This window comes from Ambystoma mexicanum, chromosome 4p (genome assembly GCF_040938575.1).
Source record: "Ambystoma mexicanum isolate Mex_15411 chromosome 4p, UKY_AmexF1_1, whole genome shotgun sequence".
Taxonomy (NCBI): domain Eukaryota; kingdom Metazoa; phylum Chordata; class Amphibia; order Caudata; family Ambystomatidae; genus Ambystoma; species Ambystoma mexicanum.
Genome location: NC_090927.1, coordinates 815,835,716 through 815,854,958, shown reverse-complemented (window position 1 = coordinate 815,854,958; position 19,243 = coordinate 815,835,716). Strand labels below are relative to the sequence as shown.

At 47.0% G+C, this 19,243-nt stretch overlaps 1 protein-coding gene across 5 annotated transcripts in view; it reads right to left on the bottom strand.

Annotated features, from left to right (window-relative positions):
• The window catches only part of ORC3 (origin recognition complex subunit 3), an 876,882-nt gene that overhangs the window by 374,568 nt on the left and 483,071 nt on the right, over window positions 1–19,243 (bottom strand). For all 5 annotated transcript variants that reach the window (XM_069606386.1, XM_069606387.1, XM_069606390.1 and 2 more), the window contains one exon: window positions 18,817–18,933. In XM_069606386.1, the coding sequence (XP_069462487.1) occupies window positions 18,817–18,933 (117 nt within the window). The remainder of the gene's footprint in view (window positions 1–18,816; window positions 18,934–19,243) is intronic.

Below are 19,243 nucleotides of genomic sequence, written 5' to 3'. Positions count from 1 at the left end.
TTACCATCTATTATCCACCCGGACCAGGCCGGTTTTATCCCGGGTCGCTCTACCTCCCTGAATTTGAGGCGGCTATTCAACATTATTGATAGAATCAGTCCCGACACACACGCTGTAGCTGTTGCCCTTGACATGCAGCAGGAATTTGACTCGGTTTCATGGAGGTATCTGTGGCGGGTCCTCGAGTGCTGTAAATTCGGCCCCTCTTATTTCCTGGGTCAGACTGCTTTACTCTGAGCCGGTTGCCAGGGTTAGCACTGGTGACCGCTACTCTCCCCTTTTCAAGATCGCCAGGGGAACGAGACAGGGATGCCCCTTCTCTCCTCTGGTCTTTGCAATAGCAATCGAGCCTTTCGCCGACATGCTCCGCCAACTCCATGCTCACAGGGGTCTCCGCTCCGCGGGGCACACGGACATAGTGTCCCTCTATGCAGATGACGCGTTGCTGTTTGTACGCTCTCCTTCGACCAACTTACCCCCTATACTGGCGGACATTAACCGCTTCGGCCAAGTCTCGGGCCTTAAAGTGAATTGCTCGAAATCCACTCTCTTCCCACTCACGGAATGTACCTCCCCCCCCTCCCGACTCCTTCGGTTTCACATGGGCCCAAAACACATTTACCTACCTTGGGACGGTGGTGGCTCGCCAACGCGAGCTGACCTTCCATGAAAACTATGAGGAGTATCTCACACACTTGACGGCTAAGATCCGGGTCTGGGACAAGCTCCCAATATCTCTGGCTGGCAGAATTGGTCTGCTGAAGATGGTGGTATTGCCCCAGCTGCTCTATAGGTTGTCTAACGTTCCCTTATGGCCGGGAGCAGGCTTCTTTCGCGACTTGACCCGCACCGTGAACTCCTTTCTCTGGCACTCTGGCGCGGTCCGCCTTAAAATCGGGACCCTCTCCACTCCCATGTCTTACGGGGGCTTCGGTGCCCCCAACTTTCTTAAATACTGTCTGGCAATCCAATATACCTCCTATTGGTTCGACACTGCGGATCCTGCCCCGCACGTCCGACTTGAGAGGCTCGCAGTGATTGACCGAGACATCCGCTCCCTGGTGTTGCAACCCGCCCCCTTGGCTCGGGACTCGCAGAATCCAGTCGCCTGCACAGCCGCTGCACTAGCAAAAATGTGGAATCTGTTGGGGATTACCTATGCCTTCCATGGCAATCTTCCACTTTGGAATTTTCTCCCTTGGGTCCCGCGGGTTCCATTGGGTGCGGCGCGCCGATGGGCAGACGCGGGCTTCGAGCTGTTACGCGACGTGTTTGACCAGGGTATATTCGTCGAGTGGCCCGATCTCCCCTTATCTCTGAGAAGAGACCGGAGTGTATGGCTTCAATACGCATCCCTCCGAAAGACCCTTAAACGACATTACCAAACATTCCCTGCATTACCGCCTGACGACCCCGCAATTGAGGAGCTCACCTCCCCCAGCCCTATGAGGGGTAAGATCTCTAGGTTATATACCATGCTGCAGTCCAGATCGATCCCAGACTTTGCTAAACTGAAACGCGCTTGGGAGGCGGACCTCGGGGTTGAGATGTCGGATGACCGCTGGACCCACCTATGCGAACGCACGCAACGGGTCTCCCTCAACTCCCGGTTCAAACTTATCCAATTCAAAGTGATTCACAGATTCCACCATACCCCGATCAGACTACACCGTATGTCCATCGACCATCCTGCCAGCTGCCCCAGATGCGGTCAGGATGAGGCCGACTACATCCATATGATCTGGTCCTGCCCCCGCCTCGCTCAGTTCTGGGAGGCCGTTTGCTCGACGGTGTCCGCTGTAATTGACCACCCCATTGCTCTCTCCCCGCTGGTATGTCTCTTTCACGATCTCCCAGGCCTCCCCCGAGATTCCAAGAAACTAGCTGTTCTTTCCCTAGTTCTCGCGGTGCGCTCTATCTTGCTCTGTTGGCTTCGCCCCTCACCTCCCACACATGCCCAATGGCTGAGAGCGGTCACGTGGGCCTCTGATACGGAAGAGACCAGGTCCCACCTACAACCCATGCATTCCAGACCTAGAAACATTTGGCTCAGGTTCCGCTCATATATGTCTGACCTAGTGGAGACTCAGAACACCCCCTCCTCCCCCGTTTCCCCCCACCAGCCTGGGTCCTCGGCCCTGTCATAGCTCCCTGATGTCCCTTTTCACGATGTGACTGTATTTTGCTCTTCGATTGCTCATTATGTGTAGTAGCTCCTGCATACCTACGCTATGTACGCTACTTTTACACTGTTTCTGCCTGATGCTGTTCGCCTGTGTTTTGCTGCCACGCTTATAATAAAAAGAAGTTTAAAAAAAAAATAATAATCGCCTTGTGGTTTCCTTTACTTTGCCTATATCGCCCAACAAGTATTTCAGGGGGGAGAGAGTCGCCGGGATGGCCGCGATATCTTCAAGGAGCCTCGCGACTTCCTTCCAGAACTCCACAATTAACGGACATGACCAGTACATATGATAAGGCCCCGCATTGGGGGCGTCACATTTGGGGCAGGCACCTGTGAATTTTCCACAAATTTAGCTAATCTGGCAGGGGAATAGTGTAATTGGTTTAAAACTTTGAACTGAATCAGCCGGAGCCCAGCATTCATGGACACTGATCGAGTAAGCTGACAATACCGGGCCCAGCGGACCTCATCTATCTGAGTGCCCACGTCTCGCTCCCAGATTTCTCTCATCGTGTTGCGTGATGGGGAATGGGTCTGCACCAATGAATATAGCATAGAGACCCCCTTGCCGTGACCGTCCATGGACACTATTGACCTAATGCATGCATGGGACTGGGGTTCCTGTGGAAATGTCGGCCACTTCGACGAGAAAGCAGCCCTCATCCTGTAATATTGAAGGCGTTTAAGCTGGCCCCTCCCCACCGCTTCAGTAAAGCCCGTGAGGTCACAGAACTCACCATCTGGGAACATTTCGCGTAGTGTGAAAAGCTTGTTAGGGTCCCAGGATTGCTGGAGGGCTCGATCAAATGTGGGGGAAATGCTGGAGAAATCCCACAGGGGGACTTCCGGGTCATAGGGGGATTCCAGTCCTAGCCTCTGGCCCAATCATGAGTGGTCGTGTATACCGGATCGAACGGGCATATGTCCCCATAGCTTGGGTTAAGAAGGACTGAGCGTATGTTGTTTGGGCGAACAGAGTGCTTTTCAATCAATATGTGGGGGGCAGTGTCCTCTGGGTCGAACCAATGCTTTGCAAATTGCGCTTGCGCGCATAAATAATAAAGCTCGAAGTCTGGTGCCGCAATGCCTTCCTGCACAAAAGGCTCAACCATCTTATCCCAACCCATCCTGGCAGTTTTCCCATTCCAGATAAACGAGGAGGCGAGTGATTTAAGTTTCGAGAAGAAGGGTTTACCAGGCCAAAGTGGGATGTTATTGAAGTAATATAGGAGCTTGCGGAGGACCACCATTTTAAGTAGCGCAACTCTGCCATACAGGGATAGTGGAAGGCTAGCCCACATCTGAAATTTGGTCAAAAGGGTTGACAACAGTTCCCCATGATTGTGCGTATATAGCAGGGTTTTTATCTCTGGCGACCATTATCCCTAGGTAACGTAGCTTGGTGGGGGCAGGTCTAAATCCCTCTATTTCAGCTAGGTGCCGTCAGTAAGGGGAAATATTTCTGACTTCGGTATATTATTAATTCTATAACCCCGAGTGTTCTGAGAATTCATGTATGTCGGACATGATGTGTTGCTCATTTTCTTTGGGGTCACGGACATATAGTATAGTGTCCTCAGCGTAAAGTGATATTATCTGAGGGGGGCCGGTCATCCTAAAACCTGTGTGAGTGGTTCTGACGTATGAATTCCGCCATTGGTTCAATGGTCAGAGCGAAAAAAGTATGGGTGAGAAGGGACATCCCTGCCTGGTCCCCCTGTGTAGGTGGAATGACGGGGAGAGAGTGGTGTTAGTTAGGACCTTAGCTGTCGGTTGTGTATATAATAATCGGACACAGTTGATATAGTACTGGCCGAGACCAAACCGCTCCAGCACCAGAAAGAGTTATGCCCGGGAAACGGAGTCAAAAGCCTTCTCGGCGTCTAATGCGACAACGGCCGCCTTGGCATCTTGGTCTATCTGTGCCATAACATTGAATAGGCGTCTCAGGTTGAGAGCCGTGGATCGGGCTGGTGTTTTTTTTTATCATGGTTGGAATAGAGGGAGGAGTAGAACTCAGTAAAAGCAGAGTTAATGTCTCAGTCTCTGTTTACCGTCCCTCCAGTCGGTGTCTGTATGCTCGGGATCGGGTTATGGTGCCTATCAGTTCTAAGCATGTTGGCCAGGAATCTCCCAGCCTTATTGCTTTCCCCGTATCGTCGTGCTTTGGCTGGTACAGCCATATAAAGAACTTCTCTATGGGCCAACTTGTGGAATTCTTTTAGCGTGGTATGTATTTGGGCCAGGGTTCCCTTATCCTGTGTGATGCTGTACTCAGTCTGTAACTGGTCAATTTTTGTCTCGGCCACCCCCAATTCCTCATGTACCGACTTCAACATATCAGTCTCCCCGGACCCAGGCCTTGAATGCATCCCATAGTGTGGCATAAGTGGCAACCGAACCCTTGTTTAGTTCTAGGAACTCCGCAATCTCCATATGCAGCGATTCGCATATGTTGGGGTCTCTTAGGATTGCAGGGGGCATCCTCCATCTTCTCGCCGGGGGGAGACATCACTAAAGTTAATGTCAAGAGATAACGGCGAGTGATCCGAAAGGGTACGGGGATGTATATCACATTGGGAGATCGCCCCAGATAGGGACTGACTAACGATCCAATAGTCAATGCGCAAATGAGAATCGTGCACCGACGAGTAAAAGGTGTATTTCTTCTCGCTTGGGTGTAATGCACGCCATGCGTCTACCATACCCATCTGTTCCATTAATTGTGTTACTACCAGTGCGGCCTTGGAGGGGGTTCTGGGGACAGTCGATGAGCGATCCAGGGATTGGTCCAATATGTTGAAATCGCCACCCCAGAGTATTTGTGTCTCCCCAGATGATGATAGCATATCCAGTATTGTGCAATAAAACTGTGGGTCATCTAAATTGGGACCATAGGTATTAATCAGAAGCACTTGGTGCCCCGCCAATTCCCTCCACACCAGTACGTATCTACCCTGTGGGTCTATTTTGCTGGACTGATATTTAAAACACAATTTGGGGTGCATGACAGTCAACACTCCTCTGGATTGTGCTGAGTATTCTGTATAGTACCTGTGTGACCCCCCACCTCGGTAAAAGTTTAGTATTGACCTGCCCAACCGCGTGCGTCTCTTGCATAAAAAGAATGTGAGGGTTGTGGAGTGTGATGTATGCTGTGATCTTCCTTGCCTTAATCGGTTTATTTAACCCACGGATATTCCAGGAAAGGAGCTTAACATTCAAGCCCTTATTGACCTGTGTCATGGTCGTACCTGAGACTAGGCATACGTCCATACTCCCGCCCCTGTCGCAGGGAGAATGGGTATCCCGCTGCAAAACCACTCTCTATTTTAACCGCTATAACAACCCGAAACATGGGTTCCCCCAACAAGCCCGGCATTTCGCACGGCAACACCGTATCCCTATTCCACTCCCAACCCCCTCCCGCATCATCAACCCCAACTGGACGATATACCCCTAAAACCATAACCTAGGAACACTCCTGGGGGTGTGAGCTGCACTCGTACGACCGCCGACCCAGGAAGTCAGCACGGCTTCATTCCAACAAACATTTACATTCAGGGCCACCCTGCAGCCTTCAAATTAAAACATTATAGCAGTGTGGCATCAAAAAAACATATCATCCCGCGGGATCGTCGGACTCCACCGCGCCCCGGGGCGGCAGATTCTGGTTCCCGGCCCATTCCCGGGTCTGTAGAGGGATGGAGGCTTCAACGTAGAGCATGGCTTCAGTTGGATTTTCAAAAAAATGAGCCCCGCCTCCATGCTGAATCCTCATTTTCGCTGGGTAGACAAGGGAGTATGGGACCTGGCGGAGTCTCAGTTGTCTCTTGACGGGCTCATAGGATCTCCTAAGTGATTGCACATTGGTGGAAAATTCCGGATATATGTGGATTCTGTTGTTTTCATGGAATAGGGTGCCTTATCCCTGGATATCCGAACGATAGCGTCCCTGTCCCTATAATTGAGAAGGCGGGCAATTATTGTACGAGGTGGAGCTCCAGGCCTGGGCGGAGGCGCCGATGTACGGTGTGCTCGCTCCACAAGGAAATGGTCCGTGTGCTTTCCTTGTCCACCCTCACCTTCAAGGAGCTGATTGTTGCCCCTATGTCACCCAATTTAGTATTCACCGCCAGGAAGCCGTTCTGAACCATAGCCATCAATCGGTCCACCCTCTCCTCCATTGGCAACTCGGGTTGACTATCCACTTGCTGCAACGGGGGCGCCGTGGACCCGCTGGGCTGGGAATTGGCAAAGGAGTCCATTGGGCCTGTTTTCTTGGGGCGTGCTCCCTTCTGCTGGTATCAGCCCATGTGTAGATTCAAGTAGACCGCGTCTTCCAGCGCCCCCAGCCCCGTCCGCCCCAACGTATGGTACGGACTCTATACAGGATTGGTAGTGAGCTTAGACCCAGTTATCGTGCAGGAGAGGTGTGTAAAGGTTATCACCCAGGGAGGGCTGTAGCCGGATAAAATGTCCCCTCCTCAGCAGATCCTGTTCAGGGTGTCCACCCTCCTCATGCGTTGCCCCACCTGTTCTTACTTGTTTTAACGTCCGTCCACATGTGGAGGGGCACTCCACCAGCAGGAGATATCAGGGGAGCCAAGGGCAGCTCCGCAGGCACGGGAGTCGGATCAACAGTGGCCCGCGTAGCACGGCGGCTGCACACCACGTGGCCGTTGGCGGGGGACCACCGCGTTCGCCATGCCCAGTACGCGGCGGCGATATATACCGACGTGGAACCTTCACATTAGCCGGCAGCGATGGTCCGATCACCTGCAGGAGTTTGGTCGAAGCGCTGCCTCTCCGACTCGATCCGGCTCCTCCCCCCGCGGCTCCAGGGGAAGATCGCCCGGAACTCGCGGGCGGCCAATGTTCCAGCCTCCGTCCGCAGGATCTTCAGGACGGTGTATCTTCAACGCGGTCCGGCGTAGCGGCCCAAATTTTTCCCAGTATGTGCCCACAGTCTTACGCCACAGATCGACACGCTTCGTTTGTTCCGCGGGAGGCCCTGAGAGAGGATACGTAGCTTGAAGGATTTATAGAAGCCGGAGCTCTGGAACTAGGCAGCCATCTTAGATGTGCGCAAAAGTGCCCCCGTACACCGCCTTCTTTATAAGGCAGGCATAATACTGTCAGAGCAAGCTTGTGTGAGGCAGGGCCCCATAGGAACCCTCTAATCAATGTGTCTAATATGTGAAAAAAGGAGGCTTTGATATATCACCTATTAGACACATTATGAACATTTGTGAAGTAATAAAAAACTATAGGGAGAAAAATAATTTTAATAATTGCTATTCTACCCATGAGTGAAAGCGGTAATCGGGACCAAAAGGACATCAATCTTTTAAGCCCCTTCACTGCCCCAAGAGTGTTGCAGTGTGCATGTCTTCCGGTGTATGCATTACCCAACACCCAAATATTTAAAGGAGCACACCTTCCAAGGGAGCCCCAAGTGTGGTAAGGTGGTTTCACTCGACCCTCGAAGGCCGGCCAGAGGAAAGAGACATCGGAAATGGCAATGAACCATCTATCCATGTAAGTACTCTATTTATAGTATGTGGCACCATAACCCATCCCACTGCAGCGGTAAAGAACCGTCTCTTGTTCTTCAGTCAGCAGGTGGGTCTCCTGAATTAAACTATAGTTATCTTTTTCCATTTCAAACAACATTCCACCCTGTTCCTGCGAAGGTAAGAACCCAACCCAGCACTTTCCAGGTCAATATTCAAATGGAGGCCATAGTTGTGCCAATCAGTCCATGCGTCAAACAAATGAACCCATCCCCAGCCCGCCAAGGCGAGTAAAAGCAGCCCTTCCGACACACCAATTTCTAAGCCACCCATACATTGTACATAACTGCAGATAGTTCCTAAAGACACCATGCATGTCCTGCCGCTTGACCAAAAAGCATCACCATTTGAGCCAAAATGCATGGAGAAAACAAACATATAATAACAGTAACCAAACTGAGTAACATTGCCCAGCAACCGATCGTTGCTCAGGCATTCCCGTATCACTATGGCCAAACCTGGCCATTGTGTACCAGAAATCAGAGTCCAGCAACAGGCTGGCACCCATTATTAAAACTTAGAGCAGGCAAGTAAGACCAGCGGTGGGCGATCAAACTTTGCCCACACTGAAAATTAAACTTCTCAAGTGGCTATCAGCTGTTACAATGCAGCTTAATCCAGGACACACAAAGTTACACTTCAAAAATATACTTATGACGCAAGCAACAAGGTGGCCAAGTTCAGATCCTGATCTCCCAGTAGCTCACAACCCATACAAAGCACCTCTCCTGATCTACAAGCAATATCAGAAGGCCCAGGGCCATCCAGTGGTGTGGCCGGGGTGGGTGGAATTAAGCAGAGATCAAGAATTAGCCCAATCTCCACTGGCCAGATGGTTGTGTTCCAACCACATGGTCGCTGCAGCAGGACTGTCGAGGAAATGCGTTTTGCCATTGTAGATGATCTTTAGTCTAGCAGGGTACATTTCATATATTTGAGGCTCAGTCTCGCCTTGATCAGCACAAACAAGTTCCCGGCCCTTTGGACCGCGGGTGAGTTATCTCTCCGCATTTTCCACCTTCCCTGGAGTATTTCATGATCACTTCCCTGTCACAAAAATTCAGAATCCTCGCGATAACTGGTCTAGGGTGGGATCCAGGCAGAGGGCTCTTTTGTAGTGACCGGTGGGCTCGTTCAACTGTAAAGCCCTGTGACAGATTACCAGGTCCAATCTCCTGTTGTTGCAAATTTTCAATATACAAGGTCGGATCTTGCCCTCCGGCCCCTGCGGCAGCCCCAGTACACGTATATTGTTCCTATGGGACCAGTCCTCTGAGTGTAGTTCCAAGGCAGTCTTTCTTCTCTCTAGTTCCTTGGCCTGTGTTACAAGATCTTTAGTGGTGTCCACAGTTACTTTCAACCCCAATTTGACAGTCGTGACCCTCTCAGCCAGTTGCCCGACATCTTGCCAGAGCAGTTGACATCAACCTTGACTTCGCCTATTTTTGTCTCCACTGAGGATCTCAAAGCGGCAATCGTATCGAGGACCTGGTCTTTTGCTGGGGTGCACGACTCCGCCTGTGCAGCGTCCATGGATTGAGGGGTTCCACGTGATTTATTTTGGCCAGCAAACGAGGCCATTATGGTTGGCTTGCCCTTATTTTTGGTAGGTGACATTATGGAGGACAGCACTCAGGACAAGCAGGAGCATGTGCCCCTACAAGCGGCCAAAGACACTGCAGGCAGTGAGAGTCAGGCAGATTAACGCTTCCTTTGCAATCTCTGTGCAAGATGTCACTGTTATGAACCAAAAGGATAGTGGCGCTAAGAGTACTTGTGCAAAGTTGTTGGAGCAGCCGGCAGTGAGCAACAGCACAATACAAGGGCTAGGCAGTGGGACAACGATTCTGGTACTCACATGGTGAGGAGATCCAAGGTATGTAAACACGCTGGTGACCACACACTATGTAGGTTCATCAGCTGGGGGGGAATAGAGGCACTTAACACACCAACAAGTCCCCCAGCATGTGGTTTGGGCACCAGTGGGAGAGGGGAGGTGTGGGAGATCAAGGACCAGGTCCCGTGCTGCACAAAAAGCAACGAAAAATGTAGGTCTCAGGGCTCTTGACTTGTGAAGGTAAGCGTACTGGAGCCAAACGAATGCAAGTAAGGCACTGAAGAGGGCAGTTCTGCAACTCAGCGTTCCAGTTCACAATGTGCAGGTGCAGTAGTCTTCCTGAAAGGCAGGTACCGACTTAGAAGCACAGCGGTGCCAAAGAGAACACCTCGCATAGTGCTGCAGATGAGAGCGGAGCGTCCTTCCCAGCCCGCATACTCCACTGCCACAGGTAGAAATCAACAGGAATCCTCTGAGCGTTTGCAGCAGCTTCCGATCTCATCAGGGAGGTCCTTGAGGAAAAGTGCTCAGTGCCGGCAACCCACAATGAGCAACAAAGGGCAATCACGTTGCCGGCCGCTCCGTAAATTCTAGAGAGCCACTGCCACGGCCATCTTGGATCGCCCTGGACCAGTTTTTCATTCAGATTTTCTATAGATTTGTGGTTCTGATTCTTGTCGGAACAGGGTTGGGCCCCAGTATCTTGTGCAAGAAGATCCCTCTGTATGTCACAGCAAGCAACGTTAGCCTCTGCGAAGCAGGATCTGCAAAGGATCACAGTGGGAGCTCAGTGAAATCACAGCCTCACCACATGAGCTAAGGCCACGTCCCCTACAGTTACAGATATGCACCACCCCAGAATAGATAATGTGTGGTACAACCACATGAGGGAGGTCAGACGAGCGTAGCCAAATGAAAGATGTCTAGAGGGAGAAAGTTGTAAACCCCAATAACAACAGCAAAAAGGTTGTATAGATAGAAATCAAAGATCAAAGGAGCAAGGCCCTACTTGTAAAGGGGATCAAGGGGTCGAAAACTGTAACCCACTTTGCCTAAGGCAAACAGACCAACAAGAGAATCATTCTGTTGTGAAATATCCATTTGGAAGAAAATGTAAACCAATTGCGTTAGAAGTCAAAAGACTCACCAGAAAAGCAGTTGTTTGTTCAAATCTCCCCATTGATAAGTCTAGTGGGGAGAGTTTGGGAAACACCTTACCACAAAGTACAAATTGTAGTAGTAGGAGATTTTACAGGAAGGCGAGTGAACCAAGAAAGGGACAAATTGTAGTTAGTCCTGGCAGGCGAGTATACCAGGATGAAGATGATTTAAAGTACTGTGGTTGTGGTAAAAGGTTGTGGTTGAAAGGAAGTGTTAAATCCATCATCTTATTTTAATGAACTGTTGCATAAACTAAAGTGATTGTTGAACCATCCTGACTGAAGTGTTTCTTTTGAATGATCCATCCTAAGAAGTATTATGTGCTAACAAGTGATTGGCCTTTGGAGAAAATAACATTTTGATTTGATTTCTAAATTCATGCTTGGAGAAAAAGACTTTTGGTTTACCAGACAGGAGGTTGTGGAAACGTTAACAATTGCTTTTAAGTGTGAGCAAACCTTTGGCAGCCAAGGGAAAGGATATGTTGAATGGAAAAGACTTAATGTCCTACTTGGAGTGGAACTTTGTTATTGAACTGAACTTTCTTGAAACTGAACTTTGTTCCAAAGAATCCTGTATTGATCCAGGGAAGGTAATCCAACCCTGGTCACAAGGATTAATGTTTATAACTTTTGAGTTTGAACTTATATGTTATTTTGTGGAGTTTAAAACAGTCAAACAATTCCTGTATAATTTTGTTGTGAGATAAGTGTACGGGCCAGATACTTTTTGGATGTTAGGTCATTTTTCTTTAGTCTTAGTTTGTTATGCAGGGATTTCCTTGTTAGGCTACGGAAAGATGGGCATTTATCTCACCCCTTTTTCTTTAATAAAACAGCAACCTGTGAGGAAACTATACCTGTGTGTATGTCTCGATTTCTGACCCCTCACAGTGCCACAGTGTCTGGCATAATTGTTTAACTGTATTATTCAAGTACAGTTGACCTTGCTATTCACACTTTGATCAGGATCCGACAGAGGGGTGCACATCACGTGATAGGAATATTTACTCGTCAGCGAAATGTATTATGGCAACAATGTACCTGGTAGTGAATCAACTCCTAAGTTTCACAATGACGATGTAGCAGGTAACAGGTTTCGGAGAATGTGTTTTAGATAATGTGTAACCAATAGGGTAATGGACTATAGGGGATAATTAGAATTTTATACAGGGACTAGCTGGGGTACCCAGCTTTGCCAGTGTTCTGATCGAGTGGTGTCTCATGTGCCATGGAGGATGCTGCTCTTGTCCTCATGTCAGCAAGTTGTGCTGTGGTTTGCTGTTGTGTTTCAGAAGCTCTTGATATTGATTGAGCTTTTCCAAGTGATGTTCGTTTTTTGTACGGCATGTTTCAGTCACTCGATGGCTTCAGCACATCTGAGAAAATGTCCAAGTAAGATTGATTGTGCTCTCTTCTTGTGAATGAACTTAAGTAAACTGTAATCTTGCCATTTCCCATATTGGGAGTGGCGTGCTGAAAAGAAAATGTAAAAGTTTTTGTTTTTAATTTCCTTTAAAAATGCTTAAATAAACACTTATGAACTGTATACAGTAGTAATACATTTGAAAGGAATAACCAACACATCGAACATTTTGCTTCTGACTCTTTTCCAAATGTTGCCTCCTAGTTCCTACTGTGGTGAATCGGGGCGAGCATCAGTAAATGAGGGTGTCTACGGAGTGAATTATTTGCATCCAAACAGACCACAATCTTGCCCCAGACAAATGAGAAATCCATGCCAGATTTGGTAGCAGTGCGTTCAACAGTGTGGATTTGTATAGCCAGACAAACATACACACATATACATACAGCTTTATATATAAAGATTAGCCAATGGGGAGTGCAGGATCATGTTGTAATCTTTATTATGCATAGTTTTGTTAATTTGCGTTTTTTTCCTATAAAAGATGTAACTCCTTTGGATGGGGCGAGCTGCGTGTTAGTTTGTTTCTACAGGACTGTCTGATAATGTTTTATCACATGCAAAAAGTGTTTTCCTTGCAAATGGTGCATCAATGATTTGGCCTACTTGGAATTGTTTTTTATCGTTTGAATTTGGGTCATTCACCTATAAATTCACAAAATAAAAAATCTTGAATCGTCTTAAGTCTCCAAGTTATTTTGATTGACATCTATATGACATGTGGTGCTAGAAGTAGGATATCGCTAGACCTAGATCCTGAGGGCGGCCTATGCCGAAGGAGTACGGATCAGTTGATGGGCACCAACCATTGTCGCGTCACCGGCCACTCCACTCTGTGGGATAGAGAGGTCTGGGAACCAGTGATAGAGTTCTCCTAAATTTGGATCCATCATCAGCGAAACAGTGAACAGGGAGAAGACAAACTGGTAACCAGTTGACCCAATTTGTGAAAAAATCCACCTCGACAGACTTATCTAACTAAAAGCTATTCGGCCAACAAAGAGAAGCCCAGGGAAAAAAACAGCCAAGTGAGCAAGGCCTAAGCTACAGAAGCCAACTGCTAGTCTTCCCTGGAGGTAGCACCTTCAGGCAGTGGAGAAACTCTAGCATATTAGATGAGAAATAAGCAATACTCTTTCCCTCTTCCAGGGGTTTCTGAAACGCCAGCTCCGCAAAACAGTGACCAGACGAAGATGGAAGACCAACTACGGGCTTTAGTCAGTGGTACCCCTGACTATCCTACAGAAGCTTGGCATGGGAATGGATCCAAATGTTGTCTTTATTCATTTTCAGAGGTTGGCCAAAACAGCAGGGTGGCACTGCAACCAATAGATCAGACACATCACACTGCTATAGGCAGTGGAAGCTTAGCAGGTCTTCCAGGCCTCCAACCTAGATGGAAGAACCCCCTTTATGAAGACCTGAAGAAGGGACATCTTTGAGAGACTAGCGCAAGATTGTGAACATTATCGATTCCGCCTTCGACATCTGTGTCTTTGTCAAGAAGGGACTCCACTGCAGCTGAAATATCTTGTCAGAGGCTTCCTTAATAAATTGCTGAAGGATAAAACCTACACAGAAGTAAAGTAGATACTGGAGCTGTTTATCAACTCTCTTCATCTGTATTTACAGAAGGATGTTTGGCAGTTACATTAGCCTCCTCTGGTAGAGGCCATCCAAACAGCAAATGCCTACCATAGAGCCATGTATGCCCGAGAATCTAGACAACTAAAAAAAACTAGCTGACCGTAAAGCACCGAGACGAGAAAGTGAGGAGAGTCCTGCACTTAGAAGGCTGGGTGCTACTATCCCAATGCAGATGGAGCACATACCTTGACCAACAACCCCGGTGGACGCACAGAAAACAGTAACCACCCCCCACCCCCGCACCCAGAAGCCATCAGATGTTATGCTTGTGGGAAACCAGGACACCTGGCCTCGTTTTGTCATGAGAAAACCTAAAGTAGAACCAATGGAACTTCTCCATACGGACATCAATTCTGATATAGAGTCTGGAAAGTTCCACAGGGTTGCAAGGGGACCAGCCAGATCCTGAATCTCTAGCACCTCTGTTCCACGAAGAGGAGGAGGATCCAGAACCAGAGGCCTGGGTAGTATACACCATGGGAGAGGCTGACCACCAATTTCCCCTACCCGTGAGGGTTCAAGGGCTACCCCGCAACAGCCCCCCTAGACTCTGGGAGTAAGAAGACAGCAACCCAAGCCAACATCTGAAGTACAAAAGAGCACCAACCCAACTACCTGACCCAGATAACCTGTATTCATGGTGATGCCAACCTCAACACTCAAACTATTGTCAACCTCAACATCCTACAATCCCCATGATAGTCATACAAGCCCTCCCAGAGGAAGTTCTCAGTGAGTGATTTTCCATATTTTGGCTTGCCCCTTAAGGAAGTTTGAGAAAGGAAAACAAATCTTCCCTAAGTGGGGAGATGAGGCAGTTAGCTGATAGGGAAAAGGGAAAGACGGGGACTACTCAAATGAAGGGGTGGAGGTATATGACAAGGCCAGTAGCCTGGCCTTGTCAAGAAGGGGAGGGTTGTCCTACTGCAATCCACAGCCAATCCTTGCCTTCTGGGGGAAGGTAGCTGAGGGGAACTCAACCCTGACTTCTTCCATCTGTGCCTGCCTGCAAGCCACTGTTGCCTCAGATCATGCCTCCATCTTCAGATTCTTGCCAGTCTTCTTTTAGAACCATCATAAACCCCAGCAAGTGAGCTAAATGGGAAGAAGAAATGAGAGATCATGCCCGAATCACCAGCAGACCACGACCCAAACTCCAGTGTGCGGAGGCAAAACCATAATGTAGAAGAGAGAGGCAAAGCAGACCTGTGTGGAAAATACCCGCCGTACGAGGAAGCCGTGCAAAAGCAGCGAGCAGTGGCAGTGCTTACCCAAACCCAAAATCGAAAACCCTAGACTACTAGGGAGAATTAAAAGCAGTGCAAGAGCTCCCATAGAGAACCACGCTTACCTTTCAGGTCCAGTACCCGCCAACCCAAGTCATAAACCCGGATTCTCGCCCTGCCAAGCCACCATTGTGGAGATGAAGCGAGCATGCACAGAAAAAATGGGCAGGGCATAACCCCCTGCTAATAACATTCCACTACACACACACCTCACTGGAGGGGAAGGTAAAACAGGATATGCATGGGAAAGTGGGCCATTCGGGAAAAGATAGAAAAGGGAATTTAAGTAGCGAACAGGAAACAGAAGTGTGGGATGTCAGGGTGAGGTCAGAGGAAAAGGAGCATCTGGCGAAGTGTGCAGTTTCCTTTTTTCAGAAGGTGAGGTATTGGTTTATTGAGTGTAAGCATACTGCAGTGGGAGTGTAAGGGCTTGTGTAGCAAGTGAATAGAGAGATTAGAGTAAGGGGTGAATGTAAAGTGGTTGTTAGAGTGAAAAAAGTGCTGGGACAGCTGCGAGGGAGGAGTGCATTAGTGGGAAGAGGAGATAAATAGTTGGAGAAGAAGACTAGCAATGAGAGTAGGAGACTAGTAATGGGAGTAGAAGACTAGTAATGGGAGTGAGGAGGAGTAGTAGAGGTGTGAGGAGGAGTAGTAGTGGGAGGAGCAATAGTAGTTGTGTGGCAGAGGAGTAGTTGAGTGGTATGGGAGATAATGTAACATAAAAGTGTGGAGGCTAGAGAGGGACAGAAGTAGTGAAAACGCAGGGACAAAGGATTGGTTAGAGGAGTAAGTCGGAAGGGGAGTGGTACTAAGTGCAGAGGAGAAGGGAAAGGCAAGAGTGAGCGTGACGGAAACCAAGTGAATTCACCAGGGTAAATACAAGGCACATACCTATTTCCTATAGAACACTAATATCTGGATAGAGTAGGGACAGTTAGAAAGTCCCTGGCTGAGTTAGATAGCCTTCATTTAGACAACCATCACTAGGATAACACAGATATAATACAGTAGGGGTTACCGTTCAGTGTAAACTAATGTTTTGGAGGAGATTCCCCATGGAGATTAGAAAGAGAGGGACCACCCTAGGGACCACATAGTTAAAAATTAAAAACCCTGATACATCGTTAACTCCGAGTGATTTTGAGCACCATATGCGACAAAATGCTGTAGCTTATAATAACCAATGCGGAGCCAATGACATGGTTTGGGTCCTCTGCCCAGAGTCTAGGGTTTGGTCAAGTGAAATAACTAAATAGATAAATAACAAAATAAAATTTTAAAAAAAGAAACTCCATTCATGAAAGCCACCAGTTGTTTCAAAGGATGAGCCTTCACTCTCCCATCAAAAATCACTCAAATGCTTCTTCCTACCACTACTGATTGTTCTATAATACTCCTCCTTTGCCACTGACAGGCAAAACACTTTGAAGCCATCAACTATGGCAGGAGGTGCAATACAAATGCAAGATAACATGTAGTTCACTACTCAATTATATCTGGCAACACATTTTTACTTAACATGAGCAACAACATCCTTATAAAGTGTTGTTAGCTTCGCTACAAGTAACAAACAATTAATAGGTGTCAATTATATCGATACTGTTCTTTACGAAGGAGTCACCAACAACCCATAGGAGAACTGTGTGAACTGCAGCATTAAATGAAAACAAAACATTCAAGTAACACTTTAGAGATATTACATGTACAATTCTCATACTCTTAATGTATAGAGAGCAAGGTATAAAAGTACAAACTTGTATAACTCTGTGTGTAGTCAAGTGTCCATTTCAGGGACAAACTATAACACAAGCGCAACACTTTATCATCATGGCCATACAACAACAATGAAACAGTATATTGCCTACATAGGGACCATTTCATTTTGGTACCTATGCAATGGTGATAACATTACAATCAAGGAAAGGCTTCCCTGGAATCTAAAAGACACATAATATTACTAATAAGGGCAACATCAACCTAAACACCCATCAATAAAATAAAAACACAAAATAAGCACAGAACAACACTCACCACTGAGTCTAGTGTCAAGTCAAAACAGGACAAACCCCTGCCACCCCATGACCCCGACCCCATCAATTTAAAATGATGGCCTTACTGTACTTAGGAAGGAGCATGTAAACCAAATTCAAATAAGGAACACCACAACTACAGTAACACAAACTGTCAGAGTATCCCTCCACAAACATTATTTCACAAGTACACTTCCACCACTCTTGCAGAACATTAAAGTAAGGGGTGAAAAGATGTCCTTAGAAACAAATGAACATTAACAAATGGAAAAGTCTTGTATAGTAAGACATTTTATTTGCTGCTCCACTCGTTTGTAAAAGTTGCATTTCTCTGCAGTGTAAATGCCATTTAGTTTGGGGCTCCTACAAAAACAGCAGCAAATGAACAGGAAATAACTCTACCCATGAACACAAAAAACAAATACATCTTCACCTAAAAGGAGGAAATCATGGTAAAAGTCAAAATATGAATGTTGGGGATGCCAAATTTAAGTTATAATACGTTTTTAAACTAAACTCTAAACAGTACGTAAAATAAAACAGTATGTAAATAAATAAAACAAGCATTGTTGGAAACCTAACTCACCATTACAAATGAGAAGTAATAAAGTATTAGCAACACATAGGTAGAGCTTTATGAGGTGCACCAACAGCAAAACAACATACATAGCAAACCTGCATTAGTTGTCAAAAACAGGCATGACCATTTATATAAATACGTTGGGTTATGTTAAAATGGTTTATAGAGCACACATGGTGCTAAAAAAGAGACACCCAAGGGGAACGAAGCCTAGAATAAATTAGTTTTTAGTAAACAATGAAAGCTAAAGTGGTCAACTGTGGCCATGAGGGGCAGCGGCAAAGCATTCCACGGTTTGGCTGCTGCGACTCAAAAATTATTGACCAGCCATCCAAACCCATAGAAACCGGGGAATGACAAGAAGCCGGGCATTGTCTGGCCGAAGGGAGCAGCCCGGTTCGTATGGCTGACCCTTTTCCAGCAAATATTCAGCTCCCAGGCTGTAATCGGCCTGATGAACAATGCAGAGGGACTTAAAAACAATCCGCTTCTGGACCGGTAGCCAATGGAGTGAGTGTAGGACAAGGGTGATATGGGCTCTGTAAGGAGTGTTGTGGCAATACGGGCAGTGAGATTTTGAAGCAGCTTTAAGCTTTCCAACCAGGCCCATGGTGGGCTGAATAGACAGGTCCATTTCAAAAACACACATAGAAACATTAAATAACGTGTATTATTATTAAACCCGGGTGTCAAGTCTTTTTTCCTAGGTTTTCCCTTAGGGGTCAAGCATGTGCCCATAATTGCATGGCCCTTTGTGTGTCACGGGCTACACACACCTTTTTTTCTTCTTTTTTTTCTCTTGTAAAGTTAATCAAATCACAGACAAACCTAAATTCGAGACTCAACAAAAACACAAACCATGTATGTTATGGGATGCTGTGGAGTGCCGAACACTTTAAGTTGAGCAGAAATAATGAAGATCGCCAACATGTACTCAAGTACCAAAGGTTATGTATGAACAAAAAACGTGTACGATGTAGCAGAAACCCTTAATTAGATAAATCACTGTTTAAGATAATGCGCACTCATCTAACTTTATTGTAGGCTTTCCAAATATATATTTTCAAAGAAAATCATCATCTTGCTCACCTGTTTGCCCAACGGATATTTTGGAAGGATTGATGTGAAACTGTGAAGGCATCTCAGGACTGGGATATAATTCTTATGGTAAACATGTAAATCCTCAAGCAATGTCTCAGTTACTTCCTGGAGAAAAAAAAACCTTTCGATTATCAGAAAACTCTGCATTCAAGTCATACTAAACCTGGGCAAAAAACACAGACACGCACACAGGAAATCATAGTTAAAATCGGATTGCCAAGGAAGCACTGATGAGGACATATTTGTAAAGGAAAAAAACAACATGAATACACAAATGAAGGAATTCCGTTGACATGTAGAAGACCTTGTAATTAACCAGTCTAATGCGCCTTGATGTATGAGCACTACCACAAAAGGACAAATAAAGGTAAGCGGAGAGCCTCTATATTGCATCTGGAAGATAAGACAACCGATC